General features: G+C 38.4%; 1 protein-coding gene across 3 annotated transcripts in view; it reads right to left on the bottom strand.

The window, feature by feature from the left end:
* Positions 1–22,500, bottom strand: part of LOC126979704 (venom allergen 3-like) — a 45,964-nt gene extending 23,464 nt beyond the window's left edge. For 2 of the 3 annotated variants that reach the window (XM_050829166.1, XM_050829170.1), the window contains exons 1-8: positions 22,458–22,500; positions 18,340–18,409; positions 17,456–17,608; positions 13,429–13,517; positions 12,504–12,585; positions 11,643–11,724; positions 5,108–5,327; positions 2,078–2,207 (exon numbers count right to left, since the gene is read on the bottom strand). In XM_050829166.1, the coding sequence (XP_050685123.1) occupies positions 2,078–2,207; positions 5,108–5,327; positions 11,643–11,724; positions 12,504–12,585; positions 13,429–13,517; positions 17,456–17,608; positions 18,340–18,402 (819 nt within the window). In that variant the 5' untranslated portion in view covers positions 18,403–18,409; positions 22,458–22,500. Of the gene's footprint in view, positions 1–2,077; positions 2,208–5,107; positions 5,328–11,642; positions 11,725–12,503; positions 12,586–13,428; positions 13,518–17,455; positions 17,609–18,339; positions 18,437–22,457 lie in introns of all 3 variants that reach the window. The other variant, XM_050829168.1, reaches the window with a different exon arrangement.
* Positions 22,501–24,633: the final 2,133 nt, after the last annotated feature.

Below are 24,633 nucleotides of genomic sequence, written 5' to 3'. Positions count from 1 at the left end.
TTTCACCGGATTACCGGATAGACTACTTTATGGCCCCTGTCCCGTAACAATATTTTATATATTAGATATGCATGCCTTTTTTGTTGCCATGTACAAGAAGCTCTCTCGTAAAAATAATGATTTGCTACAGATGTATTTCCAACAACAATTCAATGATTGAATTTGTCAATCATAGGTTTTTTAATAATAATAATAATTCTTTATTTGAACAATGTGTGTATAAAAGTTATCAAAAAATACTATACGAATCAACACATTAGCCAAAAAGGGCATGTATACAGGATGTCCCAAAGTTATGGGACATGAAGGGAAAGTATCTTAAATATCGTAGATAGGGTATTTTACTGAAAGAAGACTTTATGTTATTTTTAAAAGTTAGTAAATCTGAATTCAAAGATTTTCTAAAAATTACTTGCCTCGTCTGGAACTCGAATCGACTTAAATGTAAAAAAAAACACGCGCCATTTAATTTTTTATTTTGTTGACATTTTTTTTTAATTTGATTATGAGTCAGCATTAAAAAATACATACAACTTCAAATTTTCACCCATGTACGATCAACAGTTACTTTTGTATCGCGATTTTAATATCGGCAATACAACGTTTGCTGGGTCAGCTAGTCTAGCTAATAAAATTCTAACATTACAGCACATAATATTTCATTGTTATATCTTATTAACATCTACAAAAAATATGCATGTTATTTACATAATGTGTAGTCAAAATTAAACACAAGATTATAAAAAGAAAATCACAAATTAAAAAGTCAGATACAGCATAGAAATTGTAATAAATTCGCCATTCATATAGTTGAGTTTTAAAAGGACCGATATTCAACAGTTTAATAGCATTGGGAAGTTTATTAAATACTAGCTGACCCGACTAAACCAATCTCAAATTCACTGGAACACACCAAAAAATCATCAAAATCAGTCCAGCCGTTTAGGTGGAGTTCAGTTACAACAGACGCACAAAAGAAATATATATATATATATTAAGATAATGTAAGAACAGTGTCTGGGACTTTATTATAAAAATGTATACATTTACCCTTAAAGCTATTATGTTACACATTTGCACACATCCATGCACTTACACTCACAGACACTTACAAGCTCATCATATGCAAATTTGTGTAAATGGACGTAGACAAACTGATCTAAATATTAATTGCAATGGAATTAATCTTGACGAACCTGCCAGTACGATATTTTGAGATATTGTCCTAGATATGGACCTTAATTTATTGGTCACATTGTTAAGGTATGCACTTGAGTTGGTAGATTTGTGTAATTCCTTAAACTGAGGTGAATTGCTTCTCATCTTCTTAATTCTCATGTATCATGGTATTGTCGCGTCAGTCCTCAGATACGGTCTACTCAATAGCGGTAGGTAATAGCATGTACTTATCAAGCATTTAACCAGTGGGAGGCTCTTTTGCACAGGAAGCCAGCTAGATTATGGGTACCACAACGGCGCCTATTCCTGTAATTGTAATAAATTCGCCATTCATATAGTTGAGTTTTAAAAGGACCGATATTCAACAGTTTAATAGCATTGGGAAGTTTATTAAATACTAGCTGACCCGACAGCCGTTGTTCTGTATATAATAAAAAAAATAATGTTTTTATATGAATTTGTCAATAATATATCATAACATCAAAAATTACTTCGTAAAATATGCACCTTGCTGTAGTAATGAAATTGTTTCACAGCAGAACTGTCAAACCGTGCGTCAATAAATTCTCTCATAGAAATTATGTATGTACACATCAAAGGAAAAACAAATTTGTAGTTTTTATTTAATATAGCAGCATTTTCCTATTTATTCACCTTTTCAACCTTCTCTGGACTTCCACAAATTATTCAAGACCAAAATTAGCTAAATCGGTCCAGCCGTTCTCGAGTTTTAGCGAGACTAACGAACAGCAATTCATTTTTATATGTATAGATTTGAATACACTTAGCATGACAATTTTTAGTAAACAAAGTAGTTTTTTTTGCGTAATCTGAACGAAGTACAAAGACATGGCCCATTTTGGAACAACAACTTTAAACTACAACAACGAATACTTACGTTAAAAGTCCTATTTACTCTTTCTTTATGGTATAAGTATTCGACATAGGCGGCCATGCCGCATCCCATATGTGTTGATTCACCTGATACCATTACCATATACAGCCTCGATTGTACTAATTCGGGAGCCCTATAATAATTCCAAATAGCAATTAACGAAAAACCTTGCAAAACAGGTTATTTTTTGTATCACAATTTTTTGAAGACATACATAGAAACACAAACGATTTGTTCCTGTTTCGCTCGCAAAGTTTTACCCCACACAAAAAATTCTTGTTTCGCCCCAGATTTAATTCCTGTTTCGTCTCGAAAATAAGAATAATGAATAATTTATTATTTTATTCTTGTTTTGCCCACTTTTTGTTCTTAATTCGCCCCGGGTAGTAATTTATGTGTTTTACAACATATTTTATGGACAGCATACAAAATATTTTAAAAATCAAATTTTTGACGATAAATGAACTCAACAAGTTAGTATTCAATACCAGAAATCACCGCTCTTCGAGAACACTTCCCTTAAAGCCTCGCCTAGTATCGGAATACTGGGTCTCGAAATCTCGAGCAATTGCCAATTCCGTGGCCATCTGGAGGGCAAAGCCAAACTGGCTTCAAAGAAACTGGGCGTCATAAATAGAGCACGGCAATACTTCAAGCCGGCCCACATTCTAGCGCTCTACAAAGCGCAGGTCCGGCCTCACATGGAGTATTGCTGTCATCTCTGGTCTGGCGCACCCCAGTATCAGCTCGATCCATTTGACCGCGTGCAACGCAGAGCAGCTCGAATTGTCGGGGACCCAGTATTCTGTGAACGGCTGGATCACTTGGCGTTGCGTAGAGACGTCGCTTCATTGTGTGTCTTCTACCGCATTTATCACGGGGAGTGTTCCGAAGAGCTGTTCAACCTGATTCCTGCCGCCGAATTTCACCTTCGCACGACACGCCACAAGTTACGATATCATCCCCACCATCTGGATGTGTGGCGGTCCTCCACAGTGCGGTTTTCAAGGAGCTTTCTTCCTCGTACCACGAAGCTGTGGAATGAGCTTCCTTGTGCGGTGTTTGCGGGACGTTACGACATGGGTACCTTCAAGAAAAGCGCGTACACCTTCCTTAAAGGCCGGCAACGCTCTTGTGATTCCTCTGGTGTTGCAGGAGAGTGTGGGCGGCGGTGATCACTTAACACCAGGTGACCCGTACGTACGTAAAAAAAAAAAAACCAGAAATCAATTAATGGAAACAGGAGCCTTTAAACTAATTCAAATTGTTATAAAAATTGATTTCAATTATAATAAATTGGTTTAAAAACTCGATATCTTTAAAAAAAACGTGTACAACGTGTGCGCGCCAAACAAGCAAGTTTATGGCTTAAAATCCTAACTTTTATCTACCGCTTTCTCTACCTTCATCTTGATGCATGGACTTCGGAATCAAAATAATTTTACTATGTACTTGGTCCGTTTATGATATTTTTGTGCCAAGTTTTATCGTTATACTTTTGAGACAACCTAAGACAGCTGTGCCGCAATCTGCAAGAACATAATATCCTATAATTGGTTTATGAACACCTTTCATGCCATCGTTTGGTCTCGGGTAAACTATTGCTCTTATATATATCAAGAATATTGTTGTAATTCACATTTTTTTTTCTGGCTGTACAAAAAAACATTTTAAAAAGTCCCACTTTTCGAAACAGGAATAAAAATCAACGTGGGACGAAACAGGAATGTGGGACAAAAACCCGGGGCGAAACAGGAACAAATCACACAAACATACACACATACACATACAAATCATCTCAGGACATAAGTGCTATCGGGCATACTATAAATATAAGCCCGAGGTATCTCTGATGTGCCCGTCTTGCCCAGAAGTCAGTGAAGATGCAGAGCACGTGTACTTTCCGAGTCCCCGTTTCGACCTGTTACGCACCTGGGTTGAGGCCTTTGCGAAGAAAATTCAGACAGAGTCTTTGATAGAAGTTATGCTTTCTTCAGGAACTCCGTCAGTTAGAAAGAAAGCGGTCGGAAAACAAAACCCGTGACATTAGCACGACGGAAGAGCAGTAGCTAGAACTTTCCTCCAGGAAGTAATGCCTAGCGGCGGTTCCGTGGGAGAAGAGGAGGTTGCCGCGAGAGGAGGTTTTTTAGTCAGTATCGGTCTAGTCATAACATTGAGTCTGACACACCCATGTAAGACCCTGATGAAACGTAAGAGTATTTTATGTCCATACCTCTGGTAAAAAAACACACATACGGGCGTGTGTAGTGTGGGCGATTGGTAGTCAAGTTGTTTATTGTACGTCAATGTAACAAACGTATATTTTTAAATACGATTGTATCCACCTTCACACGACACGCCACAAATTAGGATATAATCCCCACCATCTGGATGTGCGGGTGTCCTCCACAGTGCGCTTTTCAAGGAACTTTCTTCCACGTACTACAAAGCTGTGGAATGAGTTTCCTTGTGCGGTGTTTCCGGAACGATACGACATGGGTTCAAGAAAAGCAGGTACACCTGCCTTAAAGGCCGGAAACGCTCCTGTGATTCCTCTGGTGTTGCAAGAGAATGTGGGCGGCGGCGATCACTTAACACCAGGTGACCCGTACACTCGTTTGTCCTCCTTTTTCCATAAAAAAATAAATAAAATAAAAGTATCATTACGTGGAAGCGTACCAAAAATGCTGGCAGCATTTCCGAGATGGATAGCTAGGCTGATCCATTGACCGAAATAGCTGCCAGCGCTTGGGCTTCCGGTAGCCTTATTGAGGTGCGTAGATAGTACTTTGTACATTCTCCGCGCCATAGGCCAAGTGTCTCGACATCGATAGTCACAAACATGTATGACTCACTGAGGCCGACATATTTGCGACGAAGACAGCAAGCTTCGACAGTCGAAGCAGCTGTCCCAGCACCAACTGACGTAACTTGGACATGAGAAGGAGCCAGAGTGTCGACGCAAGTCGCGTTCCACACCATCGTCATTCCATCAGGAATGAGTGGTGTAAAAGATATTATAAGATTACTCACGTTCTGAAGTCGGGGTAATTCTTCACATTATCACTAGTAATGACTTTCCTTCTCGTGTACCAAACATTGGTTGAATAAAGAACAGTATACATTATTTTCTCGGCATTAAGTCCCAAAGTATTGTTAGCAATAAAGATTTTGTTAGCTTCAGGAAAGTAGCCCCAGGTTTTATATTCAAAACGAGCTAATGCCGCCGTTTGTCCAGGATTGCTGAATTTTTCTGCAAGTAAAAATTATAGTATACTTTTTAAACTTGGCAAATAGACCACTTCGCAAATAGACCAGTCAGTCGTAATCCGTACCCCACAGCTGAATATCTAAGCGATCGGACAGCCTGGGACTAGATTATGATTATTTTATAGCAAGAACTATGACAGTACAATATTGTTTAAATAAAACAAATCTTATAACTATATTCGACGACACGTATAGCCGAGTGGTTAGCGATCGTACCTACTAAGCTAGAGGTCCTGGGTTCGAATCCCGGTAGGTGCAAGCATTTATATGATGAATATGGATGTTTGTTTCCGAGTCATGGATGTTTAAATGTATTTATGTATGTTTATATGAATTTTCGTATGTTTAAGTAAGTATAGTGTATTAAATATGTCATTGTCTTGTAACCCATAACACAGGCTATATATGCTTAACTTGGGGCAAGATAATTTGTGTAAAAAGTGTGTCAATATTATTATTATTATTATATTTACAATACTATGATTACGTTAAAATAAAACTAACATTACCAAAGAAAAAGGAAAGCGTATCAAGAATACTGGCAGCATTACCGCGTTGGATAGCTAGGATGGTCCGTTGACCGAAATAGCTGCCAGCGCTTGGGTTGCCAGTTGTTTTGCTTGTATTTTATTTCAAAGAGCGCAAAAAATAATGCTAGAAGGGTTTCTTGCGGCGCTTCTTCTCTCTCAGAGCGCCATTTGTTTTGGAAGCGGTAGTAGTATCTAGTATATTAGAAATGACATCAAAAAGAATTCTAAAGGCATCATTTTTTTGAAAATAAATGCCTTTTATGCCATTAGTTTATGCCATCTTGCGTGCAGTCATTCCAACCAGCCCAGCGCCTTCCACAAGTTCAGAACACACCTGTGGTGTTCGCAGACTCCTTGGAGCATCTTGTATTCACTAAGGTTTTGGTCCGTTGGTAAAAAAGCATAAATACAATCTGAAGAGCCGGTAAGGCTCATGTTATTTCACTGGTGTTGGAAGACAGTTCGGCAGTGATCACTTAACTTCTTCCATTAATAAAATGTGTTTTTAAATAGGTGATAATGTTACTTACGGTGAACTCCTTATAAAGTCACATAAGGCCTTTTGTATATACAAAGAACAATGACTTATAAAAAAATACGGTTAGCTTTCATACGACATCATTCCTTATATGAGGACTGGTATAATGAGACGCAATGGATGCATGAATGTGAGATAAATATTGTTTCTAGAAGTGCGAATAATTTTATTCCCAATAGCAATTAGCTTTCTCAGTACATTTATGAAAATTTAATATACGTTCACAAAAATCGTCACTTTTTTGCTCTTAATAGTGATTTTCATTACTATAACACTAGAAATAAGGGATTGCTTGTAACTAATTCTAGTAGGCTTCATAAGATACATAATATTCCATTGCAGTAGCCGATGTGATACTGCAGGGCATGGATATTTTTATACCAAGCTCTGTAGTACCGATCGGTGGCAGATCACAGCCCTGGTTCGATTCGTCAGTTAAAGCAGCATCTGACTGCAAAAAACAGGCGTATCGAACTTGGGTTGCGGCGCTGGGCACAAAGGATCCGAACTGCAAAGTTCTTAAGAGGAAATATAACCGTGCCTCCAGATTTTTTAAGCGGCAAATCGCCCGTGCAAAGTCACAACACGTCGTCAAAATCGGCGAGCAGCTTTCCAGTTACCGGACCGGAACACGCAAGTTTTGGTCGTTTTCGAAAGCTGCTCTTGGTAACTTCAGCCAGCCGTCCATGCCGCCGTTGCACATGAGGAATGACACCCTGGCCCATACGGCAAAAGAGAAAGCCGATCTCCTGTGCGCTCTTTTCGCCTCCATCTCGACTCTTGACGACAACGGAAAAACACCGCCGACCATCCCGCGGTGTCAGAGCTCTATGTCTGAAGTACAGTTCAGACAGAAAACTGTTAGGCAAGCTCTGCTTTCGTTGGACGTCAGGAAGTCAAGCGGGCCGGATGGCATTTCTCCAATCGTGCTTAGAACATGTGCCCCTGAATTGACGCTGGTGCTAACGCGTTTATTCCGGCACTCTTATTCCAAAGGCGTAGTCCCTGACTCATGGAAGTCAGCCCTTGTCCATCCGATCCAAAAAAAAGGAGACAGTTCGGATCCGGCGAACTACAGGCCTATTGCTATCACCTCCCTGCTCTCCAAAATCATGGAGAGCATAATTAGCCGCCAGCTTTTAGTATACCTAGAGGGTCACCAGTTGATCAACGACCGACAGTACGGCTTTCGCCATGGACGGTCGGCAGGTGATCTTCTGGTATACCTAACACATAGATGGGCGGCGGCTATTGAAAGCAAGGGGGAAGGCCTGGCAGTTAGCCTGGATATAGCGAAGGCCTTTGATCGTGTATGGCACAAGGCGCTCCTCTCAAAACTTCCATCATTTGGGCTTCCCGAGAGTTTGTGCAAATGGATCTCCAGCTTCCTCACTAGCACGTAGCATACAGGTCGTTGTCGACGGATATTGCTCGAACCCAAAGCCCGTGAATGCTGGAGTGCCCCAAGGCTGTGTGCTATCTCCTACGCTGTTTCTTCTGCATATCAATGATATTGACACGGGAGTGGGTCAGGGATTGGAAATAATACTCCGCTTATAGGAACGAGTCTTTATTTGCGTTCACTTTTTCTGAACTTGCACTTCGCCGGTCTGCCGCTGTTCCTCTTGTGGGCGTACCTTCAACGCATCACACCGCACCGAACACTAAGTCTCTTCTATCTTCTTCCTCTTGGAACACTTCCACTTTTCACTACTTCTTCTTTTCTTTTTCTTCTTATTTACACTTTCGAGTCAGAACTAGAAATGCCGTAGGCCACGCTTAGTACGGCTTATATACCCCCGGATCCGTTCTATTTTCAAAATGATTCTCCCATTCCATCTTTAAATTTAAATTGTACTAGAAAATTCTTTTAACTATTTTTATCCTGCTTACACATTTTCCATCCCTTTTTTTCTGTTCGATTTGATCCTGAACTAACTAGAAATTTCCTTTAACTTCACAAAACCCAAAAAAATCCATACACTGGTAGGTGTATCGAACCCGGGTCTACAGCGTCTAAGGTAAACACTTTTCTGCTGAGCTACGAGTATTGCTGACGGAGCTGTTGAAATTAAGAATGTCTTGAAGTTTGACAACTCTCGTCATATACTTCGAAGGGTTGCTACGCAACACTGCCCCCTCCCAAGACATGATCGTCCCGATCATCGTTGCTTCCGTAGTACTTAGCCACCCGATCGACATGTACGATTTTCGGGGGACTTCGAGGGGTGCCCTGGATCCTGAGAGTCACATCATTTATCCTAGTGATTACTTTGTATGGTCCCTCCCAACTTGGTTGGAGCTTTGGAGACTTCCCCTTTCGCCTTACAGGATTGTGTAACCAAATCAGGGTTCCCTCTTCAAAACTAGGAATATTAGCTCTTCGATCGTATCGGGTCTTCATCCGTTCACTTGCCTTAAGCCCAGTTGTTCTAATTTCCTCGTAGATGTCAACCATCTTTTTCCGTAACTCATCCACATATTCTGTTATACTTTTCGGAGTATCCGGTGGACAGCCTGAGAGTAAATCAGCTGGCAATTTCAATTCCCTTCCAAAATTGGCGTACGCAGGAGTCACCGTTGTTGTCTCGTGTATTGCGCTTCTAAACGACATAAGAAACAGTGGAATGTACTCATCCCAGTTATCCTGATGACTGTCCACTACTTTTGCCAGATGTCGCTCCAATGTTTGGTTAAACCTCTCCACCATCCCGTCCGACTGTGGATGATATGGCGTAGTTCTGGTCTTATGGATTCCCAAGATCTTGCAAACTTCTTGAAATACTTGTGACTCGAAGTTCCGCCCTTGGTCACTGTGCAACTCCAAAGGCACACCGAATCTGCAGAAAACTTCATTCACCAGCTTCGTCGCAACGGTAACTGCTTCTTGATTCGGTAGAGCAAATGCTTCCGGCCACTTCGTGAAATAATCCATCACCACCATTATGTAACGGCTTCCAGCTTTGGTGACTGGAAACGGTCCGGCTATATCCAGAGCTACTCTCTCCCACGGAGCCCCAACATTATACAACTTCATAGCTCCTCTGCTCCGGGTTTGAGGTCCTTTGACAGCTGCATAACTCTTGCATTTACGGCACCAGCCTTCCATATCATCACGGCAATGCAACCAGTAAAATCGTTCTTTAATTTTTATGAGAGTTCTTCTTATTCCCAAATGTCCACCTGAAGAACCATCGTGATAAGCTCTCAGAATCTCGTTCACCTTCTCCCTGGGAACGACCAGTTGCAGATGGCAATCCTTTCCTTGCGGGGTTTCCCATTTCCGGCAGAGCAACCCGTCATGCATCACCAAACTATTCCATTGTGTCCAGAGACTCTTGGTAGCCGTACTGTGTCTAGCCACTTCAGACCATTTTGGTTTAAGTGATCCACTTGCTAGCCAATGTAAAAGTGGTTGAAGATCCTTATCATTTTCCTGAGCTCTCCTCATTGCATCGTTGCTTCAGTTCCCATCGATCGAATCTGTTCTGATCAGTCGGATTATTGGATTTTCTTTCTCCTCCTGACGAATGCAATGTTTGCATTCCGTCGGACAAGGTCTTCTAGATAAAGCATCTGCGTTTCCATGAGTTTTTCCTCCTCGATGTTCGATTTCTAAGTCATACTCTTGAAGTTGCTCAATCCATCTGGCCACTTGTCCTTCCGGATTCTTGAATTCTAGTAACCACTTCAAGGCGGCATGATCAGTCCTTACGAGGAATCTTTTCTCCTCCGTCAGTCGATGTAAGGGCTTAGCAACATCGGAAAACCCTTGCACAAAGCGTCGATAATAAGAGCATAGTCCAAGGAATGCTCTCACATGTGCCTTTTCTGTCGGCGTCGGCCAGTCCTTGACAGCACTTATCTTGGCAGGATCCGTCACAACGCCTTGCTCCGAGATAACGTGCCCCAAGTAATTCAACTGACGTTGAAAGAAGGAACATTTCTTTGGACTCAACTTCAAGTTGGCACCCTGCATTTTTGCGAAGACTTTTTCGAGCTTCTTAACATGATCTTCAAAACTTCGTCCCATAATGATTATGTCATCCAAGTAGACAAGGCAGGTTTCTCCCAACATACCCGCCAGCACATACTCCATCAACCTTTCGAAAGTAGCTGGGGCGTTGCATAATCCGAAGGGCATTGTTTTGAACTGCCATAATCCTTTTCCGGTTGAAAAAGCCGTCTTCTCCTTGTCTTTAGGGTCCAGATCAACTTGCCAGTAGCCACTTTTCAAATCCAGAGTAGAGAACCACGTCATGCCACAAAGTGAATCTAAGGTGTCATCGATTCTTGGCAATGGATAACTGTCCTTCTTAGTAACATCATTCAGACGCCGATAGTCCACACAAAATCTAGTTGATCCATCCTTCTTCTTCACCAGAACCACTGGAGAACTCCATGGACTCGACGACGGTTCTATCACACCATTTGCTTTCATATCCCGAATCATGTCTTCCACTTCTTGTTCACGTGCAAACGGAATACGTCTTGGTCTTTGCCGTATCGGAACAGTGTCTCCTGTGTCGATCTTGTGTTTCACCAAACCAGTTCTTCCGATGTCCCCGTCGTTCTTTGAGAAAATCCCGGAGTAGCGTAGCAGGAAATTTCTCGCTTTTATTAACTGTAGCTTGGTAAGATTGTCCTTACAGCAATCCAGAAGTTTCTGTATGTTCACATCCTGGTTTGCAGCTTCGGTCTTCCTCCCTTCTTCACACTTTCTTAACCAAGCTATCTCACAAGCTCCGATCATCTTTTCTGCTGAGCTACGAGTATTGCTGACGGAGCTGTTGAAATTAACAATGTCTTGAAGTTTGACAACTCTCGTCATATACTTCGAAGGGTTGCTACGCAACAATATGTTGGACACCTCCAACATGTATTGCTATGCAGATGACAGCACTGGTGATGCCGTATACACGGGCCATGCAGGTCTCTCTCGGGAAATCATCGACCAGTGCCGGGAGAAACTTGTGTCTTCTATCGAGTCCACTCTCGAGAAGGTCGCGGAATGGGGTAAATTGAACCATGTCCAATTTAACCCCCAGAAGACTCAAGTTTGCGCGTTTACCACTAAAAAAACCCCATTTGTCGTATCACCGCTCTTCGAGAACACTTCTCTTAAAGATCCTATATATGCACACATATTGTTTTTAGCAAAATATTTTTTTAAATCTGGTTTTGTTTATAAATACGTTAAGTTTGAATTTATAAATAGCAAAATACATACTTGTTGCTCGACATAGATCATGTTTCAAGGTGCACTGTTCCGCTAAAACTTGGGCGAAAGTAGCTAACTCCGGATCCCATTCCTAAAAAGTGATAAAACTTTAGCCTTTTGATTCGAATTGTGTATACGCCGTTAATTTTATATGTCTTAACTCAGTTAAGTACAATTTCTTCGTTTCTTTATGGAAAAGGAGGACAAACGAGCGTACGGGTCACCTGGTGTTAAGTGATCACCGGGCACAGAGGAATCACAGGAGCGTTACCGGCCTTTAAGGAAGGTGTACGCGCTTTTTTTGAAGGTAGCCATGTCGTATCGTCCCAGAAATCATGTGTCATCCTAGCAACATGTACCAGGACTTCATATGCAGTTTAGAGCTTTAATGTAAATTTTGTATCGGACACACACATACTCGTAGATTACATTGATTGAGTTTTTGGACGCCAAATTTAAGTTTGAAAATGTGCAGCAGTCGCACTGTATCAACAACAAGATCAAAAACAGTAATTGACGCAGTATTCCAAAGATTTGAACCATATTATGAGCAAAGTATTTATTTCATGCTTTAGTTACCATAAACCTCTTGTATCATTTATCGAAAATGTAAGCTCTAAGTCTGAATAAATCTGTGTGATATATATACGAATAAAATGTAAAATAATAATCAAACGTTGTATCACTATGATCATTATAAAAACCTATAATTATCCTCTTCCCGAAATTTTACATTCGTCTCATTATCTTGAAGACAAAATTTTGAAAGTTTCACTTCTACCACGTGTGAATTTCACACATGGTTTTGTGATATGATTTAAAACATGTATGGGTGAAACTCCGACATAAAAAGGAAAAAATAGAACCTACCAGTCTGTTCATTCCATAAGCACGAGGCAGCAGTTCACCATCTCTTCCAGTCTCCTTCCCAAGAGCTAGCCTCCCGCGGATTCTATTATTGCAGTAGAAAAATATAATTTTTATATTAAATATATTAATTTGCACTGGCTCCTTTGCACAGGATGCCGGCTAGATTTTGGGTACCATAACGGCGTCTATTTGTACCGTGAAGCGGTAATGTGTAAGCATTATTGTGTTTCGGTCTGAAGGCCGCCATAGCTAGTGAAATTACTGGACAAATGAGACTTAACATCTTATATCTTAAGGTGACGAGCACAATTGTTGTGCAGAATTTTTAAGTTTTTCAAAAATCCTGAGAGGCACTGCATTTTAATGGGCAGGGCGTATCAATTACCATCAGCTGAAGGTCCTGCTCGTCTCATCCCTTATTGTCATAAAAATATTTAATTAAAACTATCGTTACGAGAAAGAATTAACTCTTAAAGCTAATTAACTTTACAATAATGGTGAATCCCTGAGAGTTAAGGCTATTGCATTCATTTAAATACCCCCATTTTGTTTTCCCATAAATTGAAAATAGATTTGTCCAAAGTAAAACACAATATAACAGAACTTAAGTTGACATGTTTAAAAAAAAACTATATTTTAATCTCCTACTGACAAAATCATACATTCTATTCTATAAAAGACTTCTTTTCAGATGCTTCACTCAATTGACATTCTAAAATATCATTTTACTTAATTTAATTACTTTTTACCAATTTCAATTATATACCACATATCAATATACTGACATTGAGTTTATCTATATTTCTTTGAGTACTTGTTATTAATTATTATTTGTACCCCACAGTTTTCAGTTTTATTGTGATTTGTAACATCTTATGTATACCCATGACTACAAATAAATGATGAATGAAATAATAAAACTTACGAGTTTACAACATGAAGAATTTTAGTGACTTCTGCATCACCCATAGTCACTTCTTGAGGCTCCAAACATTGTTGTCCAAATCTTCTTTCCTAGAAAATGTATTCACAGGTTAAGGACTGAGTTAACTTGGGATCTAACAGAATACTCTTGTAGCTAGGAAAATTAGTGTTTTCCTAGTTACAGCAGTACGGGTTCATTAACCAAAGGTATAACCCCCCAGGTGCCAAGCAGTCATCCAAAGTGAAATATCAGGTCAATAAAAAATATTTATTTGAGTCTTTTGACAGGTCGCTATTTAGCGATTTAATATTAACAATAGCTTTAACTGGCTAAGATTGGATGGTTACGGTTAACAGTTAAAGTTATGACGTCATCTGAAACTTGTCAAATTGTGCAACACATTTTTTTCTTAACCGGTACTTTAACAATATGTTTTTTATTGCTAAAGTTTGTTAGTGCAACCCCGCCTAAATGTCACAAATGGTCTCACACTCAACTATACTCATCTCGTTCGAGTAATGACGGCTGAAGTCTGCTTTGGGAGCGAGATTGGTCAGAGCTAAATTCACCAGAGTTATTCGTGGCAATTTAGATATTACTACTCTGAATAAAACAAATCTTATAACTATATTTACAATACTATGACTACATAAAATTAAAACTATCATTACGGGGAAGCGTACCAAGTATACTGGCAGCATTACCACGTTGGATAGCTAGGCTGATCCGTTAACCGAAATAGCTGCCAGCGCTTGGATTTCCAGTAGCCTTATTGAGGCGCGAAGATAGTACTTTGTACATTCTTTGGGCCCCACGCACCAAGTGTCTCGACACCAAACGGCACAAACATGTATGACTCACTGAGACCGACATATTTGCGATGTTTGCTGTCTTCGGCAGTCGAAGCAGCAGCTCCAGCACCAACAGACGTAACTTGGACAAGAGAAGGAGCCAGAGCTACTACTTACACTACTTTACGAATACGCAACAAATAATATCAAGGCCGCCTTGAAGATGTATTCTTGAAGACTTCTGTTGCGTTGCCATGTTTTTAAACTGTACCATGGTCTTTCTACTTCGATGCTTTGGTCACCAGATGATGACCAAATGCGTTGGGTAGATACCCAAGCTTGGGTAGATTAGCTAGATGCGAATTTCAAGGAAGATCATTTTACATTTTATATTGTAATTTGAAATGATTTGTAAATGGATGTACTTAAATGTAAATCTTGATATAAAAGAGTGGCAATGAGTTTCTTGCTACTTCTTCTCATTAGCTCAACCCTTTACGAAGTAGCGGTAGATTCAATAAGAAAAATTTTTTTTTTGACATTCATAAGTGTCATTTCCGTGACCAACGTGAATAAACTGATTTTGATTTGATTTGATTTGATGAATACCATGCCCCTTGCACTATAAATTACGGTCAGTTTTAAAGCAAATATGAAACATGAGCTGTTTTACATTGGACGATAACGGTAACGACACGATACAGATATCGTCAGCTCAGACGATAACAATATCGTTAATGATATTTACATTTACATAGACTTCGAAATCACATAATATATTACGAGAAAAAATACTAAATATTATTCTTAAGAGTGTTAGGCTGAATATATTTAGAACCATAGATTAAGAATTGATCTCCGTTACACTCCAGCTAGATACCGCAGGCGTAGTCGCAAAGTCCGGCAACTAATACTACGCCCAAGGGGGCGTACTCGAGCCAGTCTCTAACAATGAGTGACGTTGACATTACGTGACACATATTCTGTTATACTTTTCTAACAATTGAAACTAAAATGCCGGGTTGCGTTGTAAAACTTTGTAAAAATAATACTACAAGATATAAGACAGACACTGGGATCACATATCATCAGTAAGTATTTTGTATTTTATTAATTTCAATGTTACATAAAGCGAATGTTACAAAATTTGAAAGATGCCATTGAGTGTCAAGATGCCAAGCACAAAAAAAAACTTATTGTTCTCGTAGTGCGGTTTAGTTGGAGCGCAGCGGAGATCAATAAACTAAGCCTTCAAATATATATTGTGTTTATGGCAGTAACATGTGCGAACGAAAATAAAATCGTGTAGTCTGCCAAAATTGGTATGAAATAGTTGTCGGTGACGATATTCATGTAAAAAATACCTAACCTTGATGTAAAAACGACCATTGTGAAAGAGATCCGATTTACCGTGGAAACAGTGCGTATCAATAATTAAGTGGTTAGAGAGATTAGAGGCCTGTCTTATTTATGTCTACCGACTGCGTTTTATGAAAGTAAATCTCTAAGCACTATCTAAGATTTTAGATAAATTTTTAACATAATATAAGCCTAGAAAATCTAGAATGGCAGAAAGTTACAGAATATCTACAGGTAGCAAAAAATATATTTTCGCACACAGGACTCGAACCCACGACCTCTCGGGTTCCGCCCGAGCCCTCTTCCAACTGTGCCAACCATTCTAGGGACGTATGGTTCTTAAATATTGGTTTTTTGCAACTCTCAGGTTGTGTTGTCTCCATCTACAGGTACTACATCTACTTTACAGTTGATAACCTGCTCAACCTCAAAATTTGCATATTTAGAAATTGACTTGAGATGTCGCCCTTGTAAATATAAACAATTTGTTATTTTTCAATCCTGTGATTAATTAAATTAAATTCGTAACTAACATATATGAACGATACGAGCGACTGCTGCGACCACTCGGCTTCTGTCTGAGCGCTCTTCCAACTAAGCCAACCGTTCGAGTTCGTTCGTAAATCTTAGTATGTCTTGTTCAACTCTCAGGTTGTGGCTCCATCTACAGGATCTATTATACAGTTGATAACCTGTTCGACTTTGACATTGACTGGAGATGGCACTCTTTCAATACTAAACAATTAAGGGGATTATTAAATAAAATTTGTAACCAAAATTTATGAACGATGCGCCATCGTCAGCGATGTATTTTGTTTTAGCAATTGAAATATGATATTATTTAGCAAAATGATTTAAGACGTTATGTTACTTACAAAATTTTGTTAATTTAAAGTCCCTTCTTAACTGAAATACTACACTACGTCCTTCGTAAAGTTGGATATGCTGTTATTTGGACAGTTTTTCACTTAACACTTTATCATTGCGTGACGATGCATTCAAAGCGCGGTCAAAGCACATCGCAATCTCCGCTTATGAGCCCTTTCAATTTAAACGTTTCGTGTCGGACCGCTGCCGTATGTTTACCGTGCCGCTAGTTATATCCCGCTGCAGTACGATGGCAGTCGGACACCAAACGCCTAAATTGAAAGTATCTAACTTTGCATATCAGTTAGATACACCAGCTCTCAAGTCTATTCATCGCACACAAAATTCTAGTCTATTCAGCACCAAAATGAACAGCCGGTGCTTGCGACGTTGCCGTCCTGTTGTCGAGCGCTATTGCCGCATCGCGCGATTTATATAGATTATAAAGTTAAACTACACTTCGATACGGATCGGACTCGTTCGGTGATAAATTTAATTCACAAAAGACGTACATTGTAGTTATTGCAATGAGTGACAATAAAAAAAAATACGTTTTAAAAAACCGACTTCAAAAACACAAAAGTATAAAATAACTTTATAGAGATTTAATTTAATACACCTCTTATGCAAATGTTATGCCTTTAATTTTAATAAAATACTATTATTTGTATGTGGTATATTTGTAGGTTTTATATTTTTTTATATTAAATCGGTAACAAGACTATCGATAGGTGACCGATGTGTATGTTGTATGTGAGCGTTAAACAAATCCGTAACAACAGGAACGTTATAAAAGTGAAATTTTTATTACATGGAATAAAAATTTTTTCGTCCATGTATCGCATGCCGCATTACAATCGGCTGTTGAAGTTATATTATTAACTTGAACTGCTGACTTCAAGGCGTGTTCAACGATCTCTGTACGTATGACCGGTCTATCCCCGTCATATATATATATATTATGAAAAGGACATATTTTGTAAATTAAATATATATTAAGAAGAGCTCACCGAGTGATAATACAGGCACATAACATGGGCTCCTTCTGCACAATATTCTGACTTAGGACAGTAGTCCGAGACTAATATCTTTTGGTCGTCATCGAGGTCATTTACGTCGAACACTCTGGAACATCTTGCGGCCACTATTATTGATATAACAATCTGAAAATGATTATACAAACAAAAGAAATCTTATAATTATATTTACGATACTATGATTACATTAAATTAAAACTATCATTACGTGGAAGCGTACCAAGAATACTGGCAGCATTTCCACGTTGGAAACTAGGCTGATCCGTTGACCGAAATGGCTGCCAGCGCATAGATAGTACTTTGTACATTCTCCGCGCCTTGGCCCACGGGCCAAGTGTCTCCACACCAAATGGCACTTATTATTATTTATTGTGTTGTAGAAGTATATCCTTTCCAATAATTAAAGAAACATCGACAAATAAAATTTGAAACATTTTTTTTTTTCAAATTTTGTTTTTTTGTTCATTTGAGCAGGTTATCAACCATAAAGTAGATCCTGTAGATGAAGCCAAAACCTGAGAGTTGATCAAAGCATACAAGATTTTATGACGATACGACACACGAATGGTTAGCTCAGTTGGGAGAGCACTCGCACGGAACGCGAGAGATCGTGTTCGTCGGTTCATAAAATTTTGTTTTCAAATTTTATTTGTGTATTAATTCATAATTAATAGTGAGGGTTATCACTTTAAAAACATAACAAATTGTTAAGAATCATCGAAATTGATTGGTGCGATATTGAGCTATTCGTAAGTTTGTCGCGCACATACTTAAGTATACGAAGAAAATGGCAGCAGCGTTTTGCGTTAAAAGAACATTTAATTTAATTTAGTAATATTCAAATCATAAATACATACGAATAAAACCAAGTTCGTTCGTCTATCTTCGATACAAGTACAGGACATTGCACAAACATCCATTCGATGTCTGCAAAAGATATTCTCATTGAATCAACTGTAAATCAAAGATTGTTTAAGACATTATGTTATAAGCTATTAGTCATATCCTTCGATTAAGGATAGGTCTCCGCTGCACTACAACTAGATACAGCACTACCTAAGGAATTCTTTATTACGGCAACTATTAGATGCTTGTGTGGCAAATTTTATAACATACGCTTACAAAATACTTACTGATGATATATTGTGATCCCAGTGTCTTTCTTATTTCTTGTAGTATTATTTATATAAAGTTTTACTACGGAACTCGGCATTTTAGTTTTAATTATTAGCAAAGTTTAACAGAACACGTCGCACGTCAACGTCATTGTTCGAGACTTTGTGCGCACTTAGCGACTACCCCTGCGGCATGTAGTTAGGAGTGCAGCGAAGACCAATCCTTAATCCAGGAGTAGCACAAAGTTTAAAGCATTTTCAATCCGTTGGTGAATTTTATGTCCAAGATACACCTTGTCTGGTTAGAAATAAAATGGACGCCATTTTTGAAAAATCTATCGTCAATTACACGGCTCTTACACATTTTTATTCCAACATTTTCAAACATGACAATCCTGATTGTTAATTGGATGATGTTAAGATTCATTAGCCCAGTAATTTCACTCATACTTACACATAGGACATTTCACTCGGACTCACTGAGCACTATTTCAAGACTGATATTAAAGCTTCTTAAAGCCTCATTTATTCCGTAACTCTTTTTACACAAAGCGAATTATTAGTAGTATTAATAGGTAAGATATAATTGTAATTGTTTGGTGTTAGTAAGATTAGTTTCTTATGCTTCTATTTATTTGAGTTGTGGATCTCGTTAGAGTAAAGGCCTCCTCCAGTTTTTTCCAAAGTGTTCGATTTTTGCTTTTATGCATACAGTATTTTCGTGCTACCTCTGTTATGTTATCAGTCCACCGTTTATTTGGTCTGCCGACTCTTCGTTTGCCTAATGTTGGTCCATTCCATCTTGTGGTTAGGATTGTCCATCGATTATCAGTGTAACGTGAAATATATATGAAATATGTAAGGCTTACTTAGCAAAGTAGATTATATAGAGGATAATGATGCAGGGTTCTTGTCTGGTTCTGTGCAGGCTACTTCAAATTTTATATTATTACTAGTGGACCCGACAGACGTTATCTTCTACACACGTCTTAAATTTGAAAAATCGGTCCAGCCGTTTAGGCGGTAGTTCAATTTTGAATCTAAGCCATCATCGAATCCACTTGAACGCACACAAAAAATCATTCAAATCGGTCCAGCCGATGCAGGAGGAGTTCACTGTCAACACACGCACAGAAGAATTATATTATATATAAAGATATTAAGTAGGCTAAGTTGTAATATGATTCAAAAGATAAGCTGGGAGTTTCTTAACGGTTCTTCTCCCCGTGACAAATCCCCTTTACCAACTGATTTTGCTTCATGACGTTTACCAAGTGTTGTTGCAATATGTTATGTTATTGTCACCCCCTTATGGTACATAAGTAACAAAAATAACATAAATAACATTCACGGTATAAAAAGGGCACGAGGAACCTTTTAACCAGTGGAAGGCCCCTTTGCACAGGATGCCAGCTAGATTATGAGTACCACAACAGCGCCTATTTCTGTCGTGAAACAGTAATGTGTAAGCATTACTGTGTTTCGGTCTGAAGGGAGCCATAGCTAGTGAAATTACTGGGCAAATGGAACTTAACACCTGTTGTCTCAAGGTGACGAGCGCAATTGTACTGCCACTCAGAGTTTTTGGGTTTGTCAAGAATCCTGAGCGGTACTGCATTATCATAGGCAGGCCGTATCAATAACCATCAGCTGAACGTCATGCTCGTCTTGTCTCTTATTGTCATAAAAAATAACAATAGTCGTAACTAGAATAAGATTAATTAATTTGATTGTATATAAATACGAAATTATTTTTTTACTTTTTAATGCATATTATATCTATTGTTTTGGAATAGTGTTTTTAAAGTTGGTTGGTTTTTTTGGTAATTTTTATGATTTTTAGTGAATCTGAAGTACACTTACTACTATGTGTAGATCTACTAAATTTTGATATGCAGCAATGAACGTAACCGCATTGCAATATTTTGATTACTGATAGTTAGAGATTCTGCTACAGACCCTTACAGTAACCACCATAGTTCTGCGGATTCGTAAATTTGTCGCGCACATACTTAGCATAGCAAATTTAAGATTTTTATGGTTCTCTCATGGATGTCAGACCTGGAATAATAAAAGACCACACGGGTAGCACCAGCTTTCAAATAAAAAAAGAACCATAAAAATCGGTTCAACCTGTCGAAAGTTCTGAGGTAGCAAATATACCGACGAATTCATAACCTCCTCCTTTTTTGAAGTCGGTTAAAAACTAAAACTAACTAAAAGTGTTTCAAACGTACGGAAAAAGGGCGTTTCCTGTGAGATACGAGCCTAGTAATGTACTACAATAAGCTAGGTCAGGTAAGCTATACGTCGTCCCATTGATAGACAGCGTGTACGGATAAGGTGAGTTACCGTCGATAAGTTTATTGGGATAGAAAAGTCGACGATAGTTACGATTTTTATCTCAAGTAAGAGATAGACTGAATATTGGGAACGGCCGTTAGAGAAAGTACAAAACAGATATTAAAATCTAATAGACAGATGCTGACCCACGTCCAGAGTGGCAGCGGTCGGAAAAATGGAACCTCGCCTGGTGCGGGCGTCGCATTTACATTGGAGTGGACTGACGGCAATATCCCTTGCCATCTCATCCCGGTCCGCGGTCCGGTTAGCCATATTTGATTGGATTATTGGATGACAGTTTTTGACGTTCATGAAGATATTTTAAATCACTAACCTCTACTGTCAAAGTGCTTTTGGCCTGTTTGATATTCGCCATTTTGGCGCTGTTGGCCATGTAGCTGCAGTACTAAAACTAGTGATGACAACCTCAGCAACAATGAATAGATGGTGGGAAACAATTTTTTTTTATGGAATAGGAGGACAAACGAGCGTACGGGTCACCTGTTGTTAAGTGATCACCGCCGCCCACAATCTCTTGCAACACCAGAGGAATCACAGGAGCGTTACCGGCCTTTAAGGAAGGTGTACGCGCTTTTTTTGAAGGTACCCATGTCGTATCGTCCCTGAAACACCGCACAAGGAAGTTCATTCCACAGCTTTGTAGTACGTGGAAGAAAGCTCCTTGAAAACCGCACTGTGGAAGACCGCCACACATCCAGATGGTGGGGATGATAACTTGTGGCGTGTCGTGCAAAGGTGGAATTCGCGGCAGGAATAGGGTCTATTTACAAAAAAGATGTGTGTTTACTAAGGTATGCATGCAAGAAGATATACTTTTTTGGCCTGACAAAGCAAAAATCCCTAAAATTATTTATTCCTCGTATCGTATTCTACGTTTGTAGAAAGAACCATATTGTAAAAATCTTGCAACGATGGCTTTGACAATTAATTATTAAATAACGAATACGGCTGTACGGGCTTGAACCCTTTGCCTATCCTAATAATGGAAGAAGAAACCAAAAAAAATAACGAATTTCGCAAACGTCAGAAAATTTTAGGAACAACTTGACCCTGTTACTTTTGTGTTACATCTTAAAATTTTACATTTTTCATCATTTTTTCATAACGCACCTAAAGAAGTATAACTTCAAAAATTGTGTACTTTATTACGTTGATTCTTGAAGTATAAATAACACGGAAAACGAACGAAATTAATTCAAAATGCAAAAATACTTCAGAGTATTGTACGTTCCTTCGCAGCCATTTTTATTATACGGCAAAATTAGTTCTCTGGACGCACGCGAGTGGCGCTTCAAATAGGCACAAAAAATTAGCTGTCAAACATATGGAACAACCTGGCCAGTGGTATTTATACAGGTCAGTGTTTTAAATCATATTTTAAATAAAAATATTTGAATTTGAAACATAAAATAACGTAGGCATCAATTTAGGAGTTTTAATTTCACCTTTGTTCGCCTTTAACTGTTAGCCTAAGTTAAATTATTCACTGTACTTACATTCGTTATCGCTGTATGAAGTTGTTCCAAACTTTATCAAACCTGTTCAAACAATGGTGTTTGGAGTTACTTTTATAAACCTTCAAGCGGTAATTATTTCTAATCAATAGTTGCAGATCTATTTAGGCTGCAAGTTAACTCAGTATGATTTATAATAATAATAAAGACTTTACTTACTAACACACTCAATATAATACATTTTAATTTATTAACTTAACTTACATCATCATCATCAGCCGGAAGGCGCTCACTGCTGAACAAAGGCCTCCCCCAAAGATTTCTACGACAATCGGTCCTACGCTGCCCTCATCCAACTTATTCCGGCGCTCTTAACCAGGTCGTGGTTCCATCTTGTGGGGGGCCTACCAACACTGCGTCTTCCGGTACGTGGTCGCCATTCGAGGACTTTACTGCCCCAACGGGCATCTGTCCGTCCAACTATGAGCCCTGCCCACTGCCACTTCAGTTTCGCAATCATTTGGGCTATGTCGGTAACTTTGGTTCTCCTACGGATCTACTCATTTCTCTCCATGACCACGAGCTTTCTCATAAGGCCCATAACTGTACTAAATTATTAATCATTTGCAGTAACTTTTAAACAGACTGTGTCCTCTTTCTGTTAACTGTTTGTCCTTCGACAAAGGCCTCTTCCAAGGTCTTCCATTATTTCTAGTTCCTTGTTATTTTTGTCCATAGTGGTCCTCCTATCTGTTTCAGTTCATTCTCCCATCGAATGAACTGTCTTCATCTATTCCTCTTATCTCCTCTGGCGTTCCATTCAGTTATTGCTCTAGTCCATTTTGGTGTATCATCAAAGTGTAATTAGTGGTAGGATAAATGCTGGACATATTATTAATTATGGACAAGTACTTCAGCCATAGGTGTATGCTTCAGGATCAAAGCAATGCAAGTTCGATATAACATAATAATTTAATATTATTTCATTGTTGTAGGTATCAAACCAAATCAAATCAAATCCAAATCACTTTTTTCATATAGGTCATGGAAATGACACTTATGAATGTCAAAAAAATATTTTTCACTATTGAATCTACCGCCTCTTCGTAAAGAGTTGAGCTAAAGAGAAGAAGTTGCAAGAAACTCAACATTTATATTTTCATCGATTTACAAATCATTTCAGTTACTATATAATAAATAAAGTGATGCAATAAATACACAAACGTCAAAAAATATTAACAAAAAATCAACCGACTTCAAAAACACTAATACAAATCCATAGATATAATATGCCCATTTTATATTTTCAGCCTAAAATTAATTCACCCAACTCAATTCAAAAGTCTATTGTTAGCGAATTCTATTGAATTTCCCAATTCATTCGTAAAACGGTACGCGCCAACATAATAGAAAATTGGCAATTATTACACATGTTACTTATGTGCTGCCAAATTTTTATAGACACTTCACGAATATAAACGAAAAACAATTTAAATTAAAAATAACAAAAATTTAAATTGAAATTCCATTAAAAACGTTACATTAACTAATGAAAATGTATTATTAACATTGAGTCTTCATACGAGTGAAAGTTTTCATGGACTTCTTGAAGTGGGTGAAAATCTTAATGATAAATATCATTTACTTTTATAATGAATTATTGTATGTATATTTAATTATAAATGAACATGAAAACTATAGTATGAAACGTGCAGCCATTGATAGATTGACAGATGACGGCTTTAATCTTGTTAAAAACGGAGATAGACGAAATCCACTACGTTTTACGGCCGTTTTCAATAACGTATCTCTAGTTACGGATATATTGCTATCACCGTTTAATGACAATATCTTATCTATCCGTAGTTATGTCCAATACAGCTATAGTAAAATGCTATCTGTGGATAGGTTATTGAATTATAAGTATGCGTAAAACGATAGATTTTTTACGTCTACTAAGTTAAACTAAGGATAGATAGGTTATTGAATTATAAGTATGCGTAAAACGATAGATTTTTTTACGTCTACTAAGTTAAACTAAGGATAGATAGGTTATTGAAAACGGCCGACACTGTTCGCTTTTAAACTTAGCTGGATTATGTTTCGTGGTCGTCATATTGTAATGACTTTTTTAAACTTATATCCAATCACTGCACGTTTCATACTAAATTTCAAATTTACTTAGGTAGTTCCGCCTCTTATTACATTGTATTTGCAT

The sequence above is a fragment of the Leptidea sinapis genome, chromosome 4 (assembly GCF_905404315.1).
Source record: "Leptidea sinapis chromosome 4, ilLepSina1.1, whole genome shotgun sequence".
In the NCBI taxonomy this organism is placed as follows: domain Eukaryota; kingdom Metazoa; phylum Arthropoda; class Insecta; order Lepidoptera; family Pieridae; genus Leptidea; species Leptidea sinapis.
This window is presented reverse-complemented; position numbering and strand designations above follow the sequence as displayed.